The sequence below is a fragment of the Babylonia areolata genome, chromosome 9 (genome assembly GCF_041734735.1).
Source record: "Babylonia areolata isolate BAREFJ2019XMU chromosome 9, ASM4173473v1, whole genome shotgun sequence".
Taxonomy (NCBI): Eukaryota; Metazoa; Mollusca; class Gastropoda; order Neogastropoda; family Buccinidae; genus Babylonia; species Babylonia areolata.
The window spans coordinates 23643756-23668554 of NC_134884.1; the positions used below are offsets into that span (position 1 = coordinate 23643756).

Sequence of the window (24799 nt, forward strand, 5' to 3'; positions counted from 1 at the left end):
TAAAGGTGAACTGTGATCATGTTCAGCTGAAATTTTGTGTGCATGCAATCTGGTTTCAATTTGATTCAATGACAAACATGAACTTTGTTAATTCAAAGGGTTATAAGACTGAAGTGTTGCTGTTCAGCATGATCGTGAGCATTTATTGTGATCAATGAAGTTGTCATATATTGAGTTTGTTGTGTCAGGTAGCCCCATGTGGTGGTCAGAATTTAGTTTGCAGACACTGACAGGGCACACACAGCCTATACGACACAAGTCAGATTTGAGTAAAAAGGTAACACCTTATAGGCCAAAAATTATGATCATTACATACACTGAACGTATATTAACACATACCCTTACACACACACACACACACCATGCAATGAACAACATGAATGCTCATATAAATCACACTTATTTCTATCCAAAGCATCATTAATTTGCTGTTTTAACATTCAGCAGGTTTCGTCACATGTTCGAATGCAGACAATCTGGACTCAGGTTAAAAGCTTTTTAAATAAAACTCGATAACACTAAAGGTGATGGAATGTAGCAAAACATGTGGTTGCCTGTATCCAACAGACAGCATATGACATGTGAAGCCAGCACAACCACTGGACCAGCTGTCATTCTATCAAATCAACTCTGAAAAGAAATATTGTTGTCCAGAATAAGCCTCCTTGTAAAAAATATTTGCTTCATGTACTAAGAACTGTCACACATGGAGATCTGTTTTAGATAAGAAGATAAGAAGTCAATTTCAAAGGAAGGCAATTTAACATGCAATCATGCCCAAACCACACACACACACACACACATTCAGGTGCACACAAACCCACACACTCATGCTCACACATATGCATGCATATATACACATAGAGGAAGAAACAGACCATGTGGAGATGAACACACTACCTACAGACAAACGATTTGTGCCAACCTGACAATGCACAGTGAAAGGCAAAGCCATCTTTCTCAATACTCTTAAGCCATGAAGAGTTCAATGAATCGGTTGCCAAGGTGCCGACGGTTCCGTTCCACAATTGCCCGCTCTGCTTCCACTCTGGTAGCAAAGGTGACAACTGCATCACCATTGGGTTTCCCTTCTGCGTTGGTCTGCAGCTGGATACACTCTGCCGTCACCTGGCCAGCACACAAGCTTCATTTTTAGAACTGAAAAAATAATGACGGTACAATGTAGTGTTCTGATTTGAAGAAAAAAAAATCTATGAAGAATTATCAAAACATCATCAAGTGTATGTAGATTTATAAACATCCAAAACTGTACTGCAGTGTAGTTACTTTTTTAGGCTTCGATTAACATGGATTTATACAACGGTACAGTTTAAATGCCATTATTACTAAACAGTCACAGACATTACCTTGGATTATAGACTCAAAATTTCATAATCAACAAAAGAGATCAGGTAACTCGTATGTCAAATGACCATCATGCTTGAATTAAACAAAAAAAAAAAAAAAAAGAGAGAAAAAAAAGGATTATGTTTAGTGAATTTTGTCCCCTGAATGGAAGAAAAGAAAAGAACTGATTTCCTGCAATTTCTGTCCAACTCATTGTCATAACTCAACAGCAGAGTGTTTTCTATCAGTTTATATCCAGCAGTGAACATGAAAAAGTGAAAGGAATTGGCCAGTTCAGGAAGAAAACTGAAGTCCAATAATTTTTTTTTTTTAAAGACAGAGCAGACACCGTTGAAATAAGAGGGCGTTTACCAGTTATTCCACAAGAAAGGTATACTTCTGGATCATAAGCAAAGCAAGTCATGGTCATTTCATCTTCTAGGGACTCCTCAGGTTTGCTAACCTTGTTGCTCCCTGCAGAGAAGTTCTCTAACACTTGTGAGCAGCAGCTCACTAACAATGGGAAAGAGCAGAGAAATCAATGACCTTTTTAGCATTGAGCAACACGAGTTCTTAGACCTGAATCTCCAAAGGGCAAAATGTCCATTACTTGCTTTGGTGACAGTCAATCATTATACCTCCCTTGCCTCTGGGTTTGATCTGGGGAGAAACAGGACAGTCAGCACCCTTGATTATTATTTTCCATTTTTGTTTTATCTTTCTCAAATCAAACTTTTGTTCCAGACCAAGCCACTGCTTTCCACTTGTCCACATCCGCTCCCTGCACTGAGCAGGTTGAACAAAGGTGGAGAGAAAATCATGTCTTTCATGGGCAACTTAAAAAGTACAGTATAAAAGAAAATGTAAATAAAAGAACATAACATCCACCAAAGCAAAATGGTTGAGTCATTACTTCAAAGAAATAGTCATGCCTTAACTGTCTTTTATTACATCACTGCAATCTTGGAAGTCCACCTCCACCTTTTTTTTTTATGAATTATTGTTAAGACGCATTCAGGACACAGATTATTCAAACACACAGCAAACCTCTGGCACTGCTGATGACTTTCATAACTGTGTTCACTACTTTTCTTTTTCTTTTCTTCTTCTTATTTTTATTTTTTTTACATTCTAGGTCATAATTTTGAAGGGTAACAATGAGCAATCAAAATAATTCACAATGATTTACTTGAGCGAGAAGGATCCTGTCACAGTCACCAATTAATTCTTGTAGAAATAATCACGTTGGCAGACAGATATGTACATAGTATACACACACAAGCATTGCCTTCATAAAGATACTTTGATATTTTCTTGTTTCTGAATCAATCTCTGCAATGATAAAAAGATGAATGAATAAAGACTGGAGAAACAAAGCAAACTCGACCAAAACAAGCCACTGCATAATGGAGAGCCAAGCCACAAGATGGTTGCCTGGAGTCAGACCAAAGGGTATCGGCTCCTGTCTTCATGAACTCTTTTTCCAGTGCATCAGTGCAATACATGTGCACTTCTGTGAGAGCATGAGCTTCATATTTACCATTTGCAATAATGCAGCGCTGAATAATCTTAAGTCAAACTTTATTCTTTAAGGCTACACACACCACATAAAACAAGCTGATTTACTTTGTTATTCCCTTATCACAGTTTACTCTGGGAAAGTTAGTTTAAAACTGGATTTCTTTGAGAATAGCTAAATGTTCTTGGTTCCTTTAACAATACTATATGAAATGTTACAATTTTTTTCTGAATGATTTTAATATTTTCAAGCACCAAGCTGTTATCTGACACCCCTACCTCAATAAGAGTCACAAAGCAATCAACCTTATTTAAACCCAACAGAACACAAAGACAGACAAACAAATAAGCAGACACCCAAAGAAAGTGAATCCCATCAAAATGTAACACAAGGAACAGCAAAAAAGCGGGCATTTTCTTTACACTGAGCAACAAAATGCTCCCATCCCCGAACCAAACTGACAACACGTCCCATAACCCTGTGAGCCAATGTGTCTGCAGCTTGCATGGTAACACTGTGTGGCACTCAAGAGGCTCCACACCCTTCAGCCTACCTCAGGGAAGCCCTGGAAATAGTTCACTACGTCTGGGATGGTTACATTATTTGGCAGGCCTCGCATTACGATGGAACAAGGACTGGGGTGGGTGAAGAAAGTCGGGGGGGAAACGGGTGGAGTGGGGTACCAGAAAAGCATCGGAGAGTAGTAGGGTGGGCGCTGGTGGAGGGAGGTCATGGCCGGGGGGAAGGCGGCGGCCGGCAGAGGCTGTGGGAGCTGAGCCACTGGCATGGTTCCCAGCTGGGCTGGCGCTGGAGATGGAAGTGGTGATGCTGTCAGCTGGAGTGTTGGCGCGGTCACTGGTGAATGAACATCAGACAACAGGTCATGTCACATGCAGATCACCATCTGTCTGTATTATCCTAGCATGTCATGTGACTGATAACAGTTGGTCCATCAGCACTGTGAATTGGGGGGGGGGGGATTGGGGGGGCGGGGAGGGAGAGAGAGAGAGGGAGAGAGAGGGGGGGGATTTGAAACAGTACTTGAAATTACAACCACAATTTTTAGTATACAATTATACTTGTGACCTTTACAAGACATCTCTGGATCTTATTCTACCCACAATATACAACCAGAGTATAAAAAAAGGTTATTTTCAAAACTTAAAAGTAATGACCATTGTCAAGAATTACTGGCAAAATTTATGCATCCACTGGACTGAGGCACATCAGAAGTGACCCAGTGATAACATCCATGAGAAAAAACAACAAAAAAAACACCACCATCAGCACATTGCACTCACTCATTCCATTGGGGGCAGCAATCATGGGACGCTGAGAAAGCGATACAGGCACAGGAGGAACAGAGGCCACAGGCAGAGGGGGGATGGACGCCAGCTGAGGCACCTGTGGCACCTGAGGTACCTGGGCCATCATTGGGGGTAGGCTGGGAGAGAGGGTGGGGAAACTGTTGGCCACGATGACGCTCATTTCATCGCCAGACACCTGCAGCACCTCGATGATGCGTTTCTTGTTGCTGAAGATCATGGGCTGTGAGTTCTTGTGGAGGGCAGTCAGGTAGGCCGAGTTCTCTGAGTCCATTTGAATAAAGGCCTCTCCTGACGGTTCTCCCTGCAACATGGGAACAAGGGATTTCCAGTAAAAAAAGGCTGACAATTGTTTTTGATTTGCATGAATGTAGCTTGTGTTCAGCTTGACCATCCCTATCAACTCACGTCAAAACTTTGTAAGCCAAATAGCGTACACTGTGGATAAAACAAAAGCAAGCAGTCGCCATGAATATACCATCTTTACTGCCGCATCCTTTTTGTAGTACCTACCCTTAACACTTGGCCAGGAGTATCCTGCTGAAGGTGGCCGATAATATTTCTAAAAAATCTACCAAGCAAATGACAGAGGGGAAGTATATCAAGCATATCCAAACAATTGCATCTGTTAAATCTTTAACCTTTTCCCATCTTCTCCACAGCTTTAATGCTCTAGTTCTTCACAACAAAAGCAGTTATCAGAATTCAAATGCCATCTTTGAGGCAAGATTGAAGATGAAGAGCTGCAGATAATGTTGCCGACTTGAATGTTCAATCAATAAGACAAGGTTTATTGAAGGTACTTTAATGTCCCCTTTTTTAATACACATGTACTGGCATGCCATCAGCACATCAACAGAGCAGTCATGGCAGTCAGTCAAGAATTTGTTTTTCTTTTCAAGAAATGAAGTGTCAAGTTGTACAAAATCTAAATATTCACAAAACTGGAAAAAAAAATCTGCCAAACACATTTTTTGTGTGTGCTAAACCAGCAAAAATCCAGAAAAGAACCAAGAAAAATTTTGCTATTCCAGAGGGTGAATTTTTTTCCCTGTCTGACTTGGCAAGACAGGCTGTACTGTAACCCACATTAATAATCAACATGATATAGATGAAACAAAATAAAATCAATGAAAACAACAGCAACAGCAGCAGCAGCAGCAGCGGCAGCGATCCCACTCCCACCAACAAGGCAAAATAACCTGCACAGTGAGGACCATGTGGACACCCTGGTACTGAATGTGCTGGGCAAAGTTTCCCAGGAAAGTGAGGATGTCGGTCACCTGCGCCCCGGAATGCAGATTGCGCACACGCAGGCAGTCCCTCTGTGAGCCGGCGGTGATGAAGTTCTGAGGCATGTGGATGGGGAATGCCGGGGATGGGAACGGGACCAGTGCTGTGCTCATGGATCCATCTGGCTGCTCGGGGATCCGTGGATCCATGCTACGGTTCAAAACCTGAGGGGGAAAAAAAACGATGACGTAATTTAGTCAAGCCATGAAACAGAATCACACAGCACTCTATGGCACAACCCACATCAAACCTTCATGGCATACCCACACAAAACAAGCCATGAAATATAGAGATGCCAACCCCTGTCAAGTGTTTGTAGGAACAACCTGGAAATTTGGTAGGAACATTTTGAATTAGGTAGGAACACTCAGACTCCGAGCCACATCAGCAAACATTCAATTTATCTACAAGGCATACAAACACTTGGGCCAGCCTGCAGCACGGTGTAACTGCTATGATTAAGCTGATTGGTCCACTCAGTACTGTTTAAATGTAAACACACATGTGATTAGCTGAGCATCATCAAGTGAGACCAAGGTTAATAGTGACTGCTCTGGCCTCGTGATCGATAGGTCTAGACCTCCTGGGTAATGTTATGACAGAAAAGCATGTGACCATGACCATGCTATCTGGTAGAAAATGAACTTGTCAGAGCAATTTTGATGTTGGCATAACTTTGGAACAAACTGCAATTGAGGGTAACAAAATACGGTGAAATCATAACAGTTGGCATCTGTGGAAATACAACCACACAGCACTCAATGGCATAACCCACATCAGGCTTCATGGTGTATCCACACAAAGCAACAGAGCCAGAACATAACAGTTTTCCAGTTCTATCCTGATCCATTAAACAACACTATGACCCATTTCAACTGTCAAAAATAGGAACAAGAAACTGTTGTTGGTTACATTCCATTAAAACATCTACACCCACATCAGGTATGGTGACAGGGATAGACCTCCCAGTGAATTCTGGGGGAGGGGACCTATCTGAGACCATCCTGACACTACCAGAATAACAATGTTATAGTGTCAGGTGCAATCCCTCCACCCCTTTTTACAAGTTAAGACAGAAAAAGAAAATTTCATACTCGCCACTATCTTCTCCTCCTCCATTAAACCTTGAGTGAGTGGTCTGGGACACTAGTCATTAAGATAAGACAGTAAACTGATGTCCCATATGTAGCATGCACTTGGCACAAGTAAAAGAACCCACTGCATCCAAAGAGTAGTTGTTCCTTGCAGACTTTTTGCAAAGAAAAATTCACTTTGATAGGAAAACGAACACTTGCAGGAAGAAAAAAAGGCATGAAAAAAAAAAAAAAAAAAAAAAGGTGGGGCTGCACTGTAGCAACATGCTCTCCCTGGGAAGAGAAACCTGAATTTCACAGTGAAAAATTTGTTGTGACAAAACACAAAACAGTACAGTACAGTACAGTACAGTACAGTACATTGCAGTACAGTACAGTACAGTCCAGTCCAGTCCAGTCCATTACATTACAGTACAGTACAGTGCAACACAGTTCAGTTCAGTTACTCAAGGAACTGTCACTGCATTTGGACAAATCCATATACGCTGCACCATATTTGCTCAGCAGATGCCTGACCAGCAGCGTAACCCAACATGCTTAGTCAGGCCTTGAGAAAAAAAGAAGAAGAAAAAAGTGCATAAACAAATACATGGACATGTCATTAAATTAATGAATAAATAAATAAACAAACAGATAAATAAATGGATAACAATCATAACATAAAAAAGTAAGCAGATAGATAATGAAAATAAAATAAAATGTGGGAAAAGAAAAAGAATAAAATAAATAAATAAACAAAATAAGAAGAAAATAATGATAATAAATGAAAAAAACAAATAAGCAAATAAATGTAAACACACACACACACACATACACACATGCGCGCACAACAGATATGCAACAAACACATGTGCAACAACACAACACAACACAACACAACACAACCCAACCCAACCCAACACAACACAGCTGACAGACCTGCTGCACCTCGGCGGTGGTGCTCTTGAACAGCTCAATGTAGCGGCTGCCCATGTTCTCTCTGTGTTTCTTCAGCGCCTTCAGGGACTCCTCCTCGCTGGAGAACAGCACAAAGGCATCGCCCGTGGACCGACCGTCCGGGTAGTGGACAAACAGGATGCCATCTTCTCCGTCCAGCACCTCGCAGGGGTTAGGCTCGCGGGTGAAAAACTCCAGCTGTCAGAATTGAATGAAAGGAATCAATCAAGCAAAAAAACATGGAAAACGGGTTATAACAAGGACCAGGCTGGGGAAGGTCTCTCTCTCTGTGTCTGTGTGTGTGTGTGTGTGTGTGTGTGAGTGTGTGTGTGAGTGTGTGTCTGTGTCAGTGTGTGTGTGTGTGTGTGTGTGTGTGTGTGTGTGTGTGTGTGTGTGTGTGTGTGTGTGTGTGTGTGTGTACTGTTGCATGTATCAACTGCAAGATCCAGAAAAATAAATGTCAAGAACATAATTTTATATTATTCATTTGTATTTGATCAGACTTAGAGCCCAGCTGGACATGGGGGGGATCTTTTCAGGGATGCAAACATGTTAGAAATATACTGAAATTAACAACAACAACAACAACAAAAGAAAATAAAAGAAAAGAAGACAAACACACTGCCAGAGATCTGTTGACAAAAACAAACACGCTGACATGACACTCCTAAACCCTGTTTGTATAAATTAATAACAAGTCAAATTAGTCTCAGCTGAGGGTGCCAGCCATTCTGTTTATCTTTCATATACCATGCTAAAGGTGATCAAAACAGGGAACTGTTCCCAGATAAACATCCATCACACAAGCATAGAGCTGCACAAACGATTTCATCGCAGGAATCAGCTCACAAGTCAAAGAGTTGTGAAACACTGAATGCTATTTGTTGCTACGTGCACCGCAACAGTTATGTTAGCATTCAACAACTTACCTTCACATGAAGTCAGTCAATGACTCAAAGAACAAATGACAAAAAAGAAGAAGAAGAAGAAGAAGAAGAAGAAGAAAATGATCATGCTGATTTTTGAGATGTAAACCTGGACACTTCAAACATAACTGGGAACAACAAGCGAATATTTAAAAAGATATTACTCACATGCACACACATACAAAAACACAACATATCAACCCACACACATGCACATGAGCATATGCACACTCACTGATATGCACACAAACACAGCCATTCTGTACAGTAAGAACATTCCTAGGCTTATCATGCGAAATAATTTCTGTTTGACTGTTTTTCTTTTCTAATGTGAATGGGAAACAAAATCAACAGAAACAGTTACAGGTAAAAATGAGCACAGCACAGAAATATACACATTTCTGTAATTTAAAAGGATCCCTTTCTACCACATCACAATTTACAACTAAAAAATAAACAAGTCATTCACATTTTTGTGTGTGCATGAATATAAATTTATCTTCTCTCCACAGTTCTGAAATGGAATGATAGTTATTCCAGTCACTCATACAATGAATACATTAACAAAACCATTCTTGAAACAATCAAGGGTACCGCACCAACACCCCTAGGTGAAGTATACCTTCTTCCTTTCAGAAGAGTACATACCCACCCTGTCCCAAACCCAAAGCCGACCCCTAGTGAAGTATACCTTCCTCCTTTCAGAAGAGTACATACCCGCCCCGTCCCGAACCCAAAGCTGCGACTCTCAGTCTGTACTCTTCTGAACCAGTTAAGACAGTATGGAAAGTGAAGCACCATTGCAAAATATCTGGCAAACATAAACCCCTTGTCCATGGCATGCGCCTATCACCAATGGTTACTACAATATCTTAATTCAACACCAGCCTTTTCCGTCCATATCCCTGTTTTGTTAACATAGAATAAACAGTTTCCATATCTTGTGATTCTGTAATTTATACAGCATGGCAACAGGTCTAAATGAAACAGGACAAAAATACTGCTGACAACAGTTGAGACACAATAGTGATATGCAGATGAAACTACTAATCTGGTCTTAAAAGGCTGAGTTTCCATGACAGTTTAAAATAAATTTTTTTTTCCATTTTAATATGAAACCCACACCTATTCGTCAAAATGGTACAAGATCTCTCCACAATAGCAGTCATCAACACTATATGATACACATGGTTTCATGGATCTAAATGAGCTGAAACCTGTTTTGGCAAGGCAATTCCAGATGAAAGACAGTTTTCTACGAGAATCAATCTACACATATTTAGTCAGAATAGTGTAAGAATGCTAATACTGCAAATCTATGTCAGACCTTAGGTTGAAAAGCAGAAATACAATTACCTCAGCAGATTATCACCTGAAGATTGATCAGAGTGGAGAAAGACTAAAGTTCATAAAGAAAAAAATGACAGAAATCGTTTTGGAGCTTTAAAAAATTAAAAAAAAGTAAAGAAAAGTGAATTAGATAACTAAGCTTTTTTTTTTTTAAGTTGGAAATGTCAACTGGATTGTTACTGTGCACAATGCTCAAGCACAATTTTCAACATTATGTGTACACACTTTCTGAAGAACGTTTTGAAAGGATGGGGCTAATGGCATAAAATGACCCACTCAATGATGAATAACAAATCAATCAATACAATATTTTTAGTAATACTAGTTTTACTGAGTACTGTCTGTATAACTTTAACAATGACAGATGTATCCAAGATATTTTTAATGATACCAGTTTTATGTAGACTGTCTGTGTAACTCATGCTATGAAGATAGCCAATATATTCAAGAAACGTTTTATACAAGTTTTGTATAGACTATCTGTGTGACTGTGAGTGATGATGATGGGTGTATTGAAAATATTTTTGAGTGATACTAGTTTTATCCCAGACTATCTGTGTAACTGTGATAACTGTGATCCAAGATACTTCTTAGTAATACTAGTTTCATATTGTGTAACTTTGATGATTGTTGATATATCCAAGATACTTCTTAGTAATACTAGTTTCATACAGACTATCTGTGAAACTGTGGTGATGGATGCACCCAAGATAAAAAAAAGAAAAAGAAAAAAAAGTATTACTAGTTTTATAAAGACTATCTGTGTAACAGTGGTGATGATGTATGTATAAAAAAAAATGTTCTAGAAATACTAGTTTCATCCCTGACTATCTGAGTAACTGAGATTTTGTTGGATTATCCATGGTATTTTCTTGGCAATACTAGTTTTATACAGACTATCTGTGTAACAGTGATGATGGTGGGTATATATCGGAGATATTTTCTTAGTAAAACTTGTTTCACACAGACTATCTGTGTAACTGTGATTTTGATGGATGTATCCAAGATACTTTTTTTTTAATTCTTTTTTTTAATTTTTAGTAACACTGGTTTTATACAGGCAATCTGTATAACTATGATGATGATGGATGTATCCAAGATAAGTTTTTTACAGACTAACTGTGTATTGTAAATGTGATGATGATGGATGTATCCAATTCCAAGATTTTTTAAAAATGTTGTAGTAATACCAGTTTCATAGAAACTATATTTGTAACTGCGATAATGACTGAGGTGTCTAAGACAGCTAACCCCTTGCCCTGCACTGCCAAACCACCTGCAATGTGACAGAGAGAAAAACCACAAGGACCCAGGATGCGCTCAAACACAAATACACCTCACGCCAAATGTACTGTTTCCTACATATAATTATCTTTACCAATTTCTTCTTTACCAATAATTATTGTTCAACAGACTTAAAAAAATGAGAGAGAGAGAAAAGACAGACTGAAAACTTTCTGCCATTTTTCAAGTACAATATTTGATAGTCAGTCGTGTCCGACAATGACCATCAGAGCAGCAGGGGAGGCAACTGCTGTCCCAACTGTCTGGGCTAGAATTTGATCATAGAGGCGAGTGTTTTCCCCATGTTACATCCCCACTCTCTCGGCCAAGAGGATTTTTGGGCAGTCATGTTTCGAGTACAATAAAGCACTGAGAAATGCAGTACAGGAGGTATGATCGCAGTTCAGTAAAAATATAAATGATTTATTTAAATACCTGATGTTAAAAAAAAAGAAAATAGGGAATTAAAAAAAAAAAAAATTACAACACTGGGGATGAAATAAAAATTTCAATAATTGTAGTTGTACTTGAGAAATGGCCATTTGTTTACAGCTGACTTGAAAAAAAAAAAACCTCTGAAATAAAGCACCTGGAACTCTGGTCAGAGAAACTGATACAAATCCCGAACCAGAAACTTACCCTTCACGTGACTTTCTTCAGCACAATTTGTGTGCAATGTATCTGCTGTGATTACTGAAAACAACATCATATGGCTAAAAATAGTGATGAGGATTTTGCTCTGGAGTGATTTAGACCACAAATAATCTATGCTCAGCAAAACTGAAAATCTAATGTCAGTAAGACTGAAAATCTATAATATGTAACTAAAACTGTGCTAGTATGAGAAACTTATATCAAATATGGTTTTGTTTTTTTCACATTTCGTAGGAAATGTGACATTGTTGTCACAACATTTATGTAGGTGAGTAAACAGACAGGAACACATAAGCAAAGAAATGTCATGCAAACAGACGCTCCCTTCGTTCAGCCATCACACTCGTCTGTTGCGCTGAAAATACCTGGAATATTTTTCTTGCAAATACTTCAGAGATATTCGCACAAGCAGCATCAACAAAATCGCAAACACTAAAGGAAAACACAAATACAAAACCTCATCCTCCATCTTCCACTGCAGTATATGACATCAACTTTGATTTTTCAAACTGTTCTTAAAAGGCATGATGAATGATTCTTAGATTCAGTTCCAAAGACACACTAAAAATACACCCAGTCATAAAAGTCATTAAAACTTTGCATCCTAGTGCACTGAACATATTTTCAATCCAGGCATAGGTCCTGCTCTTTTGTGTGTTTGTTTCTATTAAGTCGTGAAACATTATAGAAGGGACACAACTCTTTGGAAATTTGGTAGGTGTGACCTTTTCCAAAATCATTAATCATTTGAAAGAGGCTTTGTTCCTTTGTTTTGAATTGTTCATAATCATGGCTTAAAACTCATGTTTCAGAAATCAACAAGTGTGAAATGAATTGTTCTATAATTCAGCCACTTAAAAACACTGGAAATTAAGTGTTTCAAAACAGTCAGATACCTGAACTGTTGGACTTCTGATCCAATGATCACCAGTGATCAGAGTTTGAGGCAAAGTGTCGTTTTTTGGGGGGCGTTGGGGGTGGGTGGGTGGGTGGGTGGGGGTATATGGGAGCACTTCACTCCTATTTTTCCAAGTCTATCCATGTGCAAGCATGTACCTGACTTCGGTTGAGCAAGGTTAATAAAGTGGAGGAAGGAGAGTATTGGGTCGCTTCTTACCGTGCCTAACCCCAGAAAAAAAAAAAAAAAATCACTGCCCCGATGGCTGTGAAAGTCTGTGGGACCCTTTCTTTAACCTTTCACCCAAACTCCTGTCATAGAGCAAAAACAACAACAACAACACTCTCTCTCTCTCTCTCTCTCTCTCTCTCTCTCTCTCTCTCTCACAACAACAACAAGCAAAAACCCCCTTAAAAAAAAAAAAAAAAAAAAAAACAGGCAGGAAAACTTGCAGCGGCTTTCGTTGTTTGAGGTATTCCCTTGCAGGGCTGAAAAAGAATCGTGGGGCATACAGCCACCAACCACAAAACACAAGGACAGCGAGACTCACCACTTGCGCTGTGGTGGCTGTGAAAGGAAGGCCGCGCATCCTGATGATGGTCTGCCCTCCCCGCGACAGGAACGCCTGGGCCTCTGTGTTGCTGCCTGAAACACCAAGAGGGACGATGGCCCAGTGGTTACAAAACGAGAGAATCTGGAGTGCACAGGATCGAGCCCCACCACTCGCCAGTACTTTTTCCTCCCCCTCCACTACTAGACCATGAGTGGTGGTCTGAACGGTAGTCATTCGGATGAGACGATGATGATGATGATGATATGGATACTAATGTAGCTAGCGCCTATCCTCGGTTGGAGACCAGGCTCTAAGTCAAGGTTCTGTGTGCAGGACGCCGGCATGCACTTTGTGCACGTAAAAGAACCCACAGCAAACAAAAGGATTGTTCCTGGCAAACGTCTGTAGAAAAACCCACTTTGATAGGAAAACAAATACACTTGCAGGCTGGAGGGGGAGGGGGGGGGGGCCGGGGGGGGGGGGCAATGCACTGTAGTGAAGGGACCTCCCTGGGGAGAGCAGCCTGACTGTCATATAGAGAAATCTGTTGTGACAAAGAGTAATACAATTACGATACAATAAAACACAATACAATACATATAATGCAATGCAATGCAATACATTACAATACAATACAATGCCAGCCAGTCTCCCAACACAGTCGTGACTCATCAATGCATGTACTTCACTGAAGGACCATACGACCAAATTATCAATCACCAAATCAAAAGACGCCTCAGCGGAGCAAAGAAATGAGGTGTTGGGCATGCATAAATGTGAACAACAGATGTGCATGCATGCACCCACACACACACACACACACACACGCGCGCGCGCGCGCGCGCGCGCGCGCACACACACACACACAACTATACACACAGACACCTACACACATACACACACACACACACACACAATCACACACACACACAATCACACACACAAACACACACAATTACACCACCCACCCACCCACCTACCCCCCACCCCCCCACACACACACACACAAACTACACACACACAAACATGTGTGCGCGAGTGCGCGCGCGTGACACAGACCTCCAGCCACATTGATTAAGTTCTTTCCTGGAGGCCTTGTAGACCTCGGTGTTGTGCTACAGACACACACACATACAACAACAACACACACATATACACTTAACTACACACACACGCACACGCACGCACACACACACACACACACACACACACACACACAACTACACACACACACCACACACCTCCAGCCACATTGATGAAGTCTCTCCCGGAAGCCTTGTAGACCTCGATGTAGCGCTGACCGATGTGATGCTTGTGGCGCTTTAGGGCCAGGTCTCTGTGCTCCTGACTCTCAAAGCGAATCAGCGCCTCCCCGTTCCTCCGGCCCTGGGGGCTGAGACATAGCGCCACGCCCCCCCTGCACACACCACACCGCACACCACACCACACCGCACCGCACCACACCACACCACACCACACACCGCACCGCACACCACAAGCACAGGTGTTAAAAAAAAAATTATCATTGATACTTATCTATCTTTGATACCTTACACCACTCCACCTACACAGGTGTTTTGCTATCACTGATCCTTATCTATCATTGATCTATCATTGATTCCTTACTCCACTACTCCTACACAGGTGTTTTGCTATCATTGATCCTTATATATCATTGATCTATCATTGATTCCTTACTCCACTACTCCTACACAGGTGTTTTGTTATCATTGATACCTTACTCCACTACTGCTATACAGGTGTTTTGTTATCATTGATACCTTACTCCACTACTGCTATACAGGTGTTTTGTTATCATTGATACTTATCATTGATACCTTACTCCACTACTGCTATACAGGTGTTTTCTTATCATTGATACTTATCATTGATACCTTACACCACTACTCCTACACAGGTGTTTTGTTATCATTGATACTTATCATTGATACCTTACACCACTACTCCTATAAAGGTGTTTTCTTATCATTGATACTTATCATTGATACCTTACACCACTACTCCTATACAGGTGTTTTCTTATCATTGATACTTACCTATCATTGATACCTTACACCACTACTCCTATACAGGTGTTTTCTTATCATTGATACTTACCTATCATTGATACCTTACTCCACTACTCCTATACAGGTGTTTTCTTATCATTGATACTTACCTATCATTGATAACTTACTCCACTACTCCTATACAGGTGTTTTGTTATCATTGATACTTATCATTGATACCTTACTCCACTACTCCTATAAAGGTGTTTTCTTATCATTGATACTTACCTATCATTGATAACTTACTCCACTACTCCTATACAGGTGTTTTCTTATCATTGATACTTATCATTGATACCTTACACCACTACTCCTACACAGGTGTTTTGTTATCATTGATAGTTATCTATCATTGATAACTTACACCTCTACTCCTACACAGATGTTTTGTTGTTATTGATACTTTTCATTGTTGATATGTACATAGCACCTATCTTTTTGTCAAGAGACCAAATAGTTAGCGCACATCACCCACACAGGTGTTTCATTACCATTTATACTGATCATCACTGATAACTTTTACCGCTCCACCTACACAGGCTGTTTTCGTTATCATTGATACTTAACCACTTCACCTATACAGGTGTTTTGTTATTATTGATACGTATCATTGCTAACACTTATACAGCACCTGTCTTCAGTTAGAGACAGAACTTTCAGTGCCCATCACCCACACAGGTGTTTTATTATCACTGGTAATCAATAGTATATTATTGATTTTTATACAGCACGTATCTTTCAGTCAGCGACCAAGCTCCAAGTCTATGTGCACACAGACCACATAGGTGTGATGTCATTATTGATACTTATGGTTGTTGATACTTATCATAGCACCCATTTTCAGTCAGAGACCAAACTCTAAGTGCATATACATATATAGAACATATTGTAAAAACACTTGGCTGTTTCTCTCTCCAAAGCGTTTAAAAGATGATGTGACAGGCGCAATAGTCGAATGGTTAAAGTGTTGCACTTTCAATCTGCGGGACCTGGGTTCGAATCTCGGGTAACGGCGCCTGGTGGGTAAAGGATGGAGATTTTTCCGATCTCCCAGGTCAACATAATGTGCAGACCTGCTAGTGCCTGAACCCCCTTCGTGTGTATACGCAAGCAGAAAATCAAATACGCACGTTAAAGATCCTGCAATCCATGTCAGCGTTCGGTGGGTTATGGAAACAAGAAATACCCAGCATGCACACCCCCGAAAACGGAGTGTGGTAGCCTACACGGCGGGGTAAAAACGGTCATACACGTAAAAGCCCACTCGTGTACATACGGGTGAACTTGGAAGTTGCAGCCCACGAACGCAGAAGAAGAAGAAGAATAGATGATGTGCTTTTTTAACAAAATAATCTGAATACGTTTCTGTTATGTTCATATACACCCCCTTCTGAGAGGCCATGGCCTTATGAACTAACTAACTCTCTCTCTCTCTCTCTCTCTCTCTCTCTCTCATAAACAGTATCCTGTTTCACTTCCCATGTGATCGACTCCCACTCAGCAATTTTCACGGTATGGACAGAGATGATGATCAGTTCAAAGGTACACAAAAGACGTATATATATATATATATATATATATATATATATATATATATATATATATATATATATATATATATATATATATATACACATATATACACACACATACAAAATCACATATACAAAAGCAGCTGCTGCCCACATATGGCAAGCAAGCAAGATGGCTAGGGGACTAGAGTCAGCTGCAGAGGCAGATCAATATTTCTGTTGCCCCTCCCCCTCTCTCCTCCATGTCTCCCTGGCTGTGAAATAACTGGGGTCAATAAAAGCGGCAACACCTGGCCAATTCATCCTGCTTGGCCTTTCACTGAACTCCCTGGCGATGGGTGTTGGGAGGGGGTGGGGGTGGGGGGAGAGATAGGGGTGGGGGAGGTAGAGGGGTGGTGGTGGAGGAGAAGACAGAGGAGCACAGTGTGGTGGAGAGGAGGAGAGATGAAGCGATGGTAGGACTGGGTGGACTGAAGGGGGAGGGGGAAGCTTCTAATAAATTATTAAAATTATTCAAGATGTACTGGATGGCAAAGCACTTAAACTGATATATGACATAATAGAAAAATTATAGTACTTTTATATGTAGCGCTTTCAAACCTCTTTAATTGTTTTCCAATATGTCACTCAGACACAAAGCACACACACACACACACACACACACACACACACACACACACGTCCTATGACAGTGAGAGGTTAAGATTTCATGACAAAAATATATAAAATCCTTCTAATATTTCCATCTATACATTCCACTCTACTCTGTTCTCTTCCATGTCCAAGACACAAACACAAGGAGAACAAAATCAATAGAGCTTTCATTCCTCTCAGTTTCTAGCCCATCCGTTTCTGTGACTTACTTTGCTATGTTGAGCCCCTTGAAGAAGCGAGCGATGTCCTGGTCAGACGACTGCCAGGGTAACCCCCGTGCCCGCACCACTGTGTTGTCATCCACAACTTCAGATTTCATGCTGGGGAAGAAAGCACACATTACTGGGTCATGCAGTGTAGTAGTAGTAGTAGTAGTTGTAGTAGTTGGGACTGGCATTTTTGCCTTTAGGCCTCGCGGCCTATAAACGTCCCCTTTTTGTATTAATCTCTTTTTGGTTTGCATTGCATGCTTCATTTTAGATATATCAAAGCAATTATTCGTCAGTGGTCGAGTTTGGTCTTATAGAACTTTTAACTGTAGACTTTTGGCCAGCACAAAAATTGCAGAAACCCTAGAAAATAACTGGCGCCATAGGTCAAGGAATGTTAACATCAGTCCTTTCCTACATTGACAGCACTTCTCTCTCAGTCTCTCTGTTCCTCTCCTTGCGTGCAGTGAGTGACTGCTCATGGCACTGACTTCCACCCTGACTCTTTGTAGACCTCTGTGTACTGTAGCCGAAAACTGAACAAAATAACGTGTTTCAAACTACATCGACAGTGTTCTCTCTGGATGTGATGAACGAACACTTCAACAACAACAGTGTCTTTAATGGAGAGTTAGGAATTTAACGAGGAAAGTGATTTTCACTGCAGGTCCACAAAATGCCGAAGTTGCTGCCATCCAGTGACATTGCGTAACGCTCCAATTTTGAGTGAAGTCAGAATCAACTATTTAAAACATGTTGTCAAGCACTGTCTCCATTAGCTGTGTTTCTGGCTGTGTGTATGGCTGTTTATAGTGCGTTTGTGCATGAATTGCGAGTTGTGTTTCTTGAGCTGAGTAATGCAAGTGTCAGGGAACGAATTGCCCGATTTTTGTGTACTCCATTCTGATTGGTCGGACTGGCAGAGTCAGAAGTTTGGATGTGCAGTGGACAAATTCCTGCGTAACTTTTTGTATGAGAGAGAGAGAGATGCGAGCATGAAATTTGTAGAGAGAATGCTGTAGGATGAATGTATCTGAAATTTGAAATGCCAAGCTGTTGAGCACCAGCGACCATCCATGTTATTTTCTTCAGCTGGCTCCCTCCTTCGGATGCATAATGTAAGTTTTTGGTTCTTCGTCTGAGCTCGTCTTTCATTGCCATGTTTAGAGTAATTTGAAAATTTTGAAGTGGTTTAGGATTTGAACTGAATGAGAGAGCGTTATGCCGGCGGTAAGAATGTGTGTATGATTTGTATATCTTGTGGGAATGGGGGTTGGTCATTTCGGAATATCCCGAAATAATGAATGAATAAATGTGCAAGAAATGAAGAGAAAAATGATTTCGTTATTGTCCTTGGTCGGAATTGGAAACGGAAGGTGTGAGCCTGGGTATTAGTTACATTTTTATATGTAACAGCAAGTCTTATTCGTGACAGCAAGATTATATGCAATACATAGAGCATCCATCATCATCCATCACCCACCATTGTCCACCACCACCACCACCACCATCATCATCATCATCATCATCAGCATCATCATCATCATCATCCACTGACCATCATCATCATCATCCACCATCACCATCATCACATATCATCACAATTACCATCATCATAATCTTTTTATGTAGAAAGGAAAAAATCAAAGTGACAGTCAGGAAGGAAATGCAGGGCGCAATCTTGCTGGAACTGACAATTTATTCACTTCTTTTTCTTAAACTTTATGTTTATGTTTGATAACAATGCTGACAGATTGGAAGCATCGAAGTTTGTCACTGTCATCAAAAGTGTCAAATGCAAAGATTGCACCACCTTTGAAGCCTGTATCAAATGCCAACAAAGACTGCATCATCTTCCCATCTCCAATGGATGTGTTTAATACAATACAATACAATACTCATACTTTATTGTCTGTACTTTGGTACAAAGATGGTGCAATGATTGTACCATTTCCACTAGTGTTCCATGCAGAAACTTTATTAACCACGCAAGTTTCCCTTCATTGAGACCTTATCAATTCAGTTTTGACTTATTTGGAAAATGTTCTCTTCTTACCAGATTCCTCCTTCAAGTCTCTCGTTGACTATCTGAGGCTCTCCAAAGGTGTGACCTGAAACAGGCAGGATGTCGTCACACTCATGGAAAACAACAAATATGCATCCATGTGTGTGTTTGTGAGTGTGCGTTGGTATGTAGTATGTGTGCGCACATACGCACAGAGATGTGTGTGTTTGTGTGTATGTGTATGCATTCAATGTGTGCCAGTCAGTGTGTGCCAAAGTATGTGTGTGTGTGTGTGTGTGTGTGTGTGTGTGTGTGTGTGTGTGTGTTACTGTGTGAATGTGTCACTCTGTGTGTGTGACATAGGAGAAGTGGAGAACGTGCTCAGTACAGCAAACAAGATGGTTACTGTGCAAGGATGGACGATGGAACAAACAATACAGGAACAGACACACACAAGCATGCACCACACACTTGTGCACGCCCACACACGCGCACGCACGCGTTCTCCACTGCCCCCCCCCCCCCCCCCACCCCCCCCCCTCCCCAGCCCCCCTACTCCACATCCTTCCTCAGTTCCTGTAGGTCACGGCGGTGGGACACAAGGGGGGCACACACAACTCAACCTTCTTGGTGAGAGTGCCCTGGCAAGGGAGGTAAATATTTGACGTGGGGTTTTAACGCCCCTGCCACAAACTCTTCAGCAAACACCAGCTCATCCCACCATGCTTCTGCCTTGCTTGGAGGGGCGACAGTCACAACGACAGTCACAACGACAGTCAGAACGACTGACAGACTGACAGACAGGGATGGTGGGGAGAGGAGAGCAGAGCCACGGTGGGATGGAGTGTACAGTGTCTCTATTTTCACAGGATTCTTCTCGATGATATTTGGAACTCAGTGTTACAGAACACCAGAGACGGTCACTCAGTCAGCGGGGCAAAGAAGGGATGCGGTGTTGAGACAGTGAACACTATCCTTCATTTTCACCTCCTTGTTGTTAGAGAGAGAGAGAGAGAGAGAGAGAGAGAGAGAGAGAGAACTTTCCAACACAAAATAGTTTTTTTGCTGTTTGTTTGTCTTGTTTTCGTTCTGGGTAGGACTAAGGGGAATTACTCAGTGGCTGTGCAATGATTTGAACTGATTACAAATATTTACTGTTGAACTATGGCACTGACTGAAATGATTTCTGGTGAGTAAAAAATTGAACGTGTGGTTTCACTGTGACTGACTTGAAGTTGAACTGCCGGACTGTGGCATACACACACACACACACACACACACACACACACACACACACACACACACACATGCACCGATACACACACAACACGCACACACACACTGGCACGCACACACACACACTGACACACACACACACACACACACACACACACACACACACACACACACACACACACACTGGCACACACACAAGCACCGATACACACACAACACACACACATACACACACTGGCACACACACACACACTGACACACACTGGCACACACACACTGGCACACACACACACACACACTGGCACACACACACACACACACACACACACACACACACACACACACACACACACACACACAGTGACACACACACACACTTTAGTGTGAGGGAAGTCCTCACAGCTCGTGCGACACTGACACGGCCACCGTGACGACACAACACGACCCGTCGCAACGCAGACAAGACAAAACACGACAATGATGACACGACACCGACACATCACGACACGACACGACACGACACGACACCGTACATTACGCTACGCTAACTTATACTACGCTGCACTGCACTACGCTGCACTACACTACACTCTACACTACACCACACCACACCACACCACACCACACCGCTACACTACACAACGCTACACTACACTACCGTGACTACACTACAATGGTACTACACGGCTATACTACACTACGTCACACTACACTACACCACACCACACCGCTACACGACAATGACGACACGACACCGACACATCACGACACGACACGACAGGACACAACTGACACCGTACATTACGCTACGCTACCTTATACTACCTTCACTACACTACGCTACACTACACTACACTCTACACCACACCCGTCACCGCTAGACTACACTACACTCTACATTACACTACACTACACTACACTACACCACACTACACTACATCACACTACACCACACCATACCACACCGCTACACCACAATTCACGACATCAGTTACACTCTACACTACGCCACACTACACCAAACCACACCACACCGCTACACTACACTACACTTCACTACACTACACTACGCTACACTACACTACACTACACTACACTGACGAAGTGTCTCAAGTTCTCGGCTGTGTCACCCCCGTGAAGGACCGCACACAGTCCCGGGCAGACAGACAGGCACACTGCAAACATCACGTGCTGACACACGGCTGTGCCTGACACAGGGGTCGTGCCAACTGACCCCCCCCACACACACTTTTTTTTCTTCTTCCATCCGCCGGCCATGGCTCCACTGCCAGCACCCCCTCAGTCCCCCGCCCCGGCACCACCACCCTCCCCCCTCACCAACACTCACTGGTATTAGTCCTTCGCTCCATGCCCACACTTCCTGCCCACCATATCCCTCCCCCCCCTTCCCCCACATACGCATACGCACAGTGTGACATACCATCACACACACACATACCGTCAAACACACACACACACACATACACACACTGTGGCATACCGACTCTCTCACACACACACTCGCGCACACGCACGCATACACACTATTTCGTACACATACGCAAACACACACACACACACACTAACTCACTCGCGCATGCGCACGGATACACGCGCTATTTCGCACACATACGCAAACACACACACAGACACCACACACACACATACCGTCAAACACGCACACACACACACACACACACATGCCGTCAAACACACACACACACACACACACACACACACACACACACACACACACACACACACACACACACACACACACACACACACACACACACTTTTCACTGTTTGCCCGGACAGCTCAAACTGTAGAGTTCCGAGCGGAGACGAGCAAACAAGGTGCTGCCGGTTGTGGGTTAAGGAAGCCAGAGGTGTCTCACCAGGCCAGGTCAGGATAGGACACTGGCAGCTGGGGAGCGCGTGAGAGCTGGTGTGTGTCAGGAGGGCACAGTGATGAGGGAGGGCAGGGGGGGAGGGTAGGGGGGAGTGGGGTAGAGCGGGAGGGGTGGGGGGTGGGGGTGGGGGTTAGGGGGGGGGGGTAGGGGGAAAGGGCAGAGGTGTTTGGGGGATGGGAAAAAAGAGAGCGAGACAGAAACAGAGAGACGGGGGATGAGAAAGAGAGAGAGAGAGGCAGAGAAAGACAGAGAGAGAGATAGACAGACAGACAGACAGGTAAGCAGAGCGAGAAAGAGACATAAAATGTGGGGCGGGGGGTGAAAGGAGAAGGGGAGTGTTTGGGAGGAGACACACACACATACACATACACACACACACACACACCAATGCACAAACAAACATTCATACATCCATCCGAAAACGCCCAGACCCACACAACTCCATTCCACCACCCTCACACACACACACACACACACACACCTACTCCCCTAACCCCCACCGCCACACCACACAACCCTCCATCCACCCACCTACCACATCACCAACTCACACCCCCTCCCCCCCTCAACAAACATCCACACAGCCCCTCCCCCCCCCACACCCACACACACAGAACAATGATGCCTCACCATCGTTGAGAAGTCTGGAGACGATTGTGGCCATGTCCTGACAGTTCCTGATGCCAAACTCAACAGACTGGTCCCCGGCCACGCCCAGGTCTGACACTCCCGTCAAGGATTCAGTCACCGTAACGTCGTTCACAACACACACACACACACACACACACACACACACACACACACACACACACACACACACAGACAATACAATGACACCAAGATGCAAGACGAGACACGACAGCACAGGACGAGACAGGACAGCATGGGACAAGACAGGACAGGGCAGGACAGCATGGGACAAGACAGGACAGCATGGGACAAGACAGGACAGGGCAGGACAGCATGGGACAAGACAGGACAGGGCAGGACAGCATGGGACAAGACAGGACAGGGCAGGACAGCACAGGACGAGACAGGACAGCACAGGACGAGACAGGACAGGGCAGGACAGCACAGGACGAGACAGGACAGCACAGGGCAGCACGGGACAAGACAGGACAGCACAGGACACAGGCACACAGAGACAGGGAGACAGAAAAATAACGATAATAATAATAATAAGAAGAAGAAGAAGAACAATAGATAGTACTTATATAGCGCAAACTCCCCATTATATTAGGCTCTGAGCGCCTCACGTGAATCAATATACATATACATACATACATACATACATATATATATATATATATATATATATATATATAATATATATATATATATATATATCTACAACAGTGCATAATAACATGCCTCTGCACGTGAAAAAACAAGACATCTCTACACCAAGACAAAACTACAAAAGAACAATTTTACACACACACACACACACACACACACACACACACACGAGAGAGAGAGAGAGAGAGAGAGAGAGAGAGAGAGAGAGAGAGAGCCAGAGCCAGAGTGAGAGACATGGACAGACAGAGAGCGAAAAAGAGAGTCATTAAAACTGAAGAGAAACAACCAAACATAGCATCGTTAAACATCAAGTAGCGACAGACAGGCTAGTCTCAAAGCAGAGAATAATTTATATCAACTCCAGCGTACATCTGGGCCAATAAACGCTCGAGCAAATATTGCACACGCTAGTAGAAGAAAACAAACTATGACGAAACCGCCTTTCAGTTGTACAACTTACTCATTTTGCTGGTTTGGATTCACGCACGATATGAACAGCGAATCCACATACAAAAAACATCGACATGAACTCTCTCGATGTGGGGGAAGGGCGTCAACGGCATTTATATATAGTGTCTATAATTATATCCCCCCCCCCCACCCCCTTCACCCCAGTCCCAGGATATACCCAGAAAAGAAAAACCACAGTGCACGGTCGTTTATAGAAAGACTCTGCGCTCGTTGTTCACACCCAACCACAATT

The 24799-nt window shown here is 42.6% G+C and overlaps 1 protein-coding gene across 2 annotated transcripts in view; it reads right to left on the reverse strand.

Moving 5' to 3' along the window:
• The window catches only part of LOC143286145 (RNA-binding protein fusilli-like), a 70913-nt gene continuing 46114 nt past the window's right edge, over positions 1-24799 (reverse strand). The window contains exons 4-13 of one of the 2 annotated variants that reach the window (XM_076593749.1): positions 23428-23517; positions 19700-19754; positions 17644-17754; positions 14421-14596; positions 13177-13271; positions 7497-7712; positions 5475-5648; positions 4168-4495; positions 3550-3721; positions 1-1128 (exon numbers count right to left, since the gene is read on the reverse strand). In XM_076593749.1, coding sequence (XP_076449864.1) covers positions 1125-1128; positions 3550-3721; positions 4168-4495; positions 5475-5648; positions 7497-7712; positions 13177-13271; positions 14421-14596; positions 17644-17754; positions 19700-19754; positions 23428-23517 — 1421 coding nt within the window. In that variant the 3' untranslated portion in view covers positions 1-1124. Of the gene's footprint in view, positions 1129-3549; positions 3722-4167; positions 4496-5393; positions 5649-7496; positions 7713-13176; positions 13272-14420; positions 14597-17643; positions 17755-19699; positions 19755-23427; positions 23518-24799 lie in introns of both variants that reach the window. The other variant, XM_076593748.1, reaches the window with a different exon arrangement.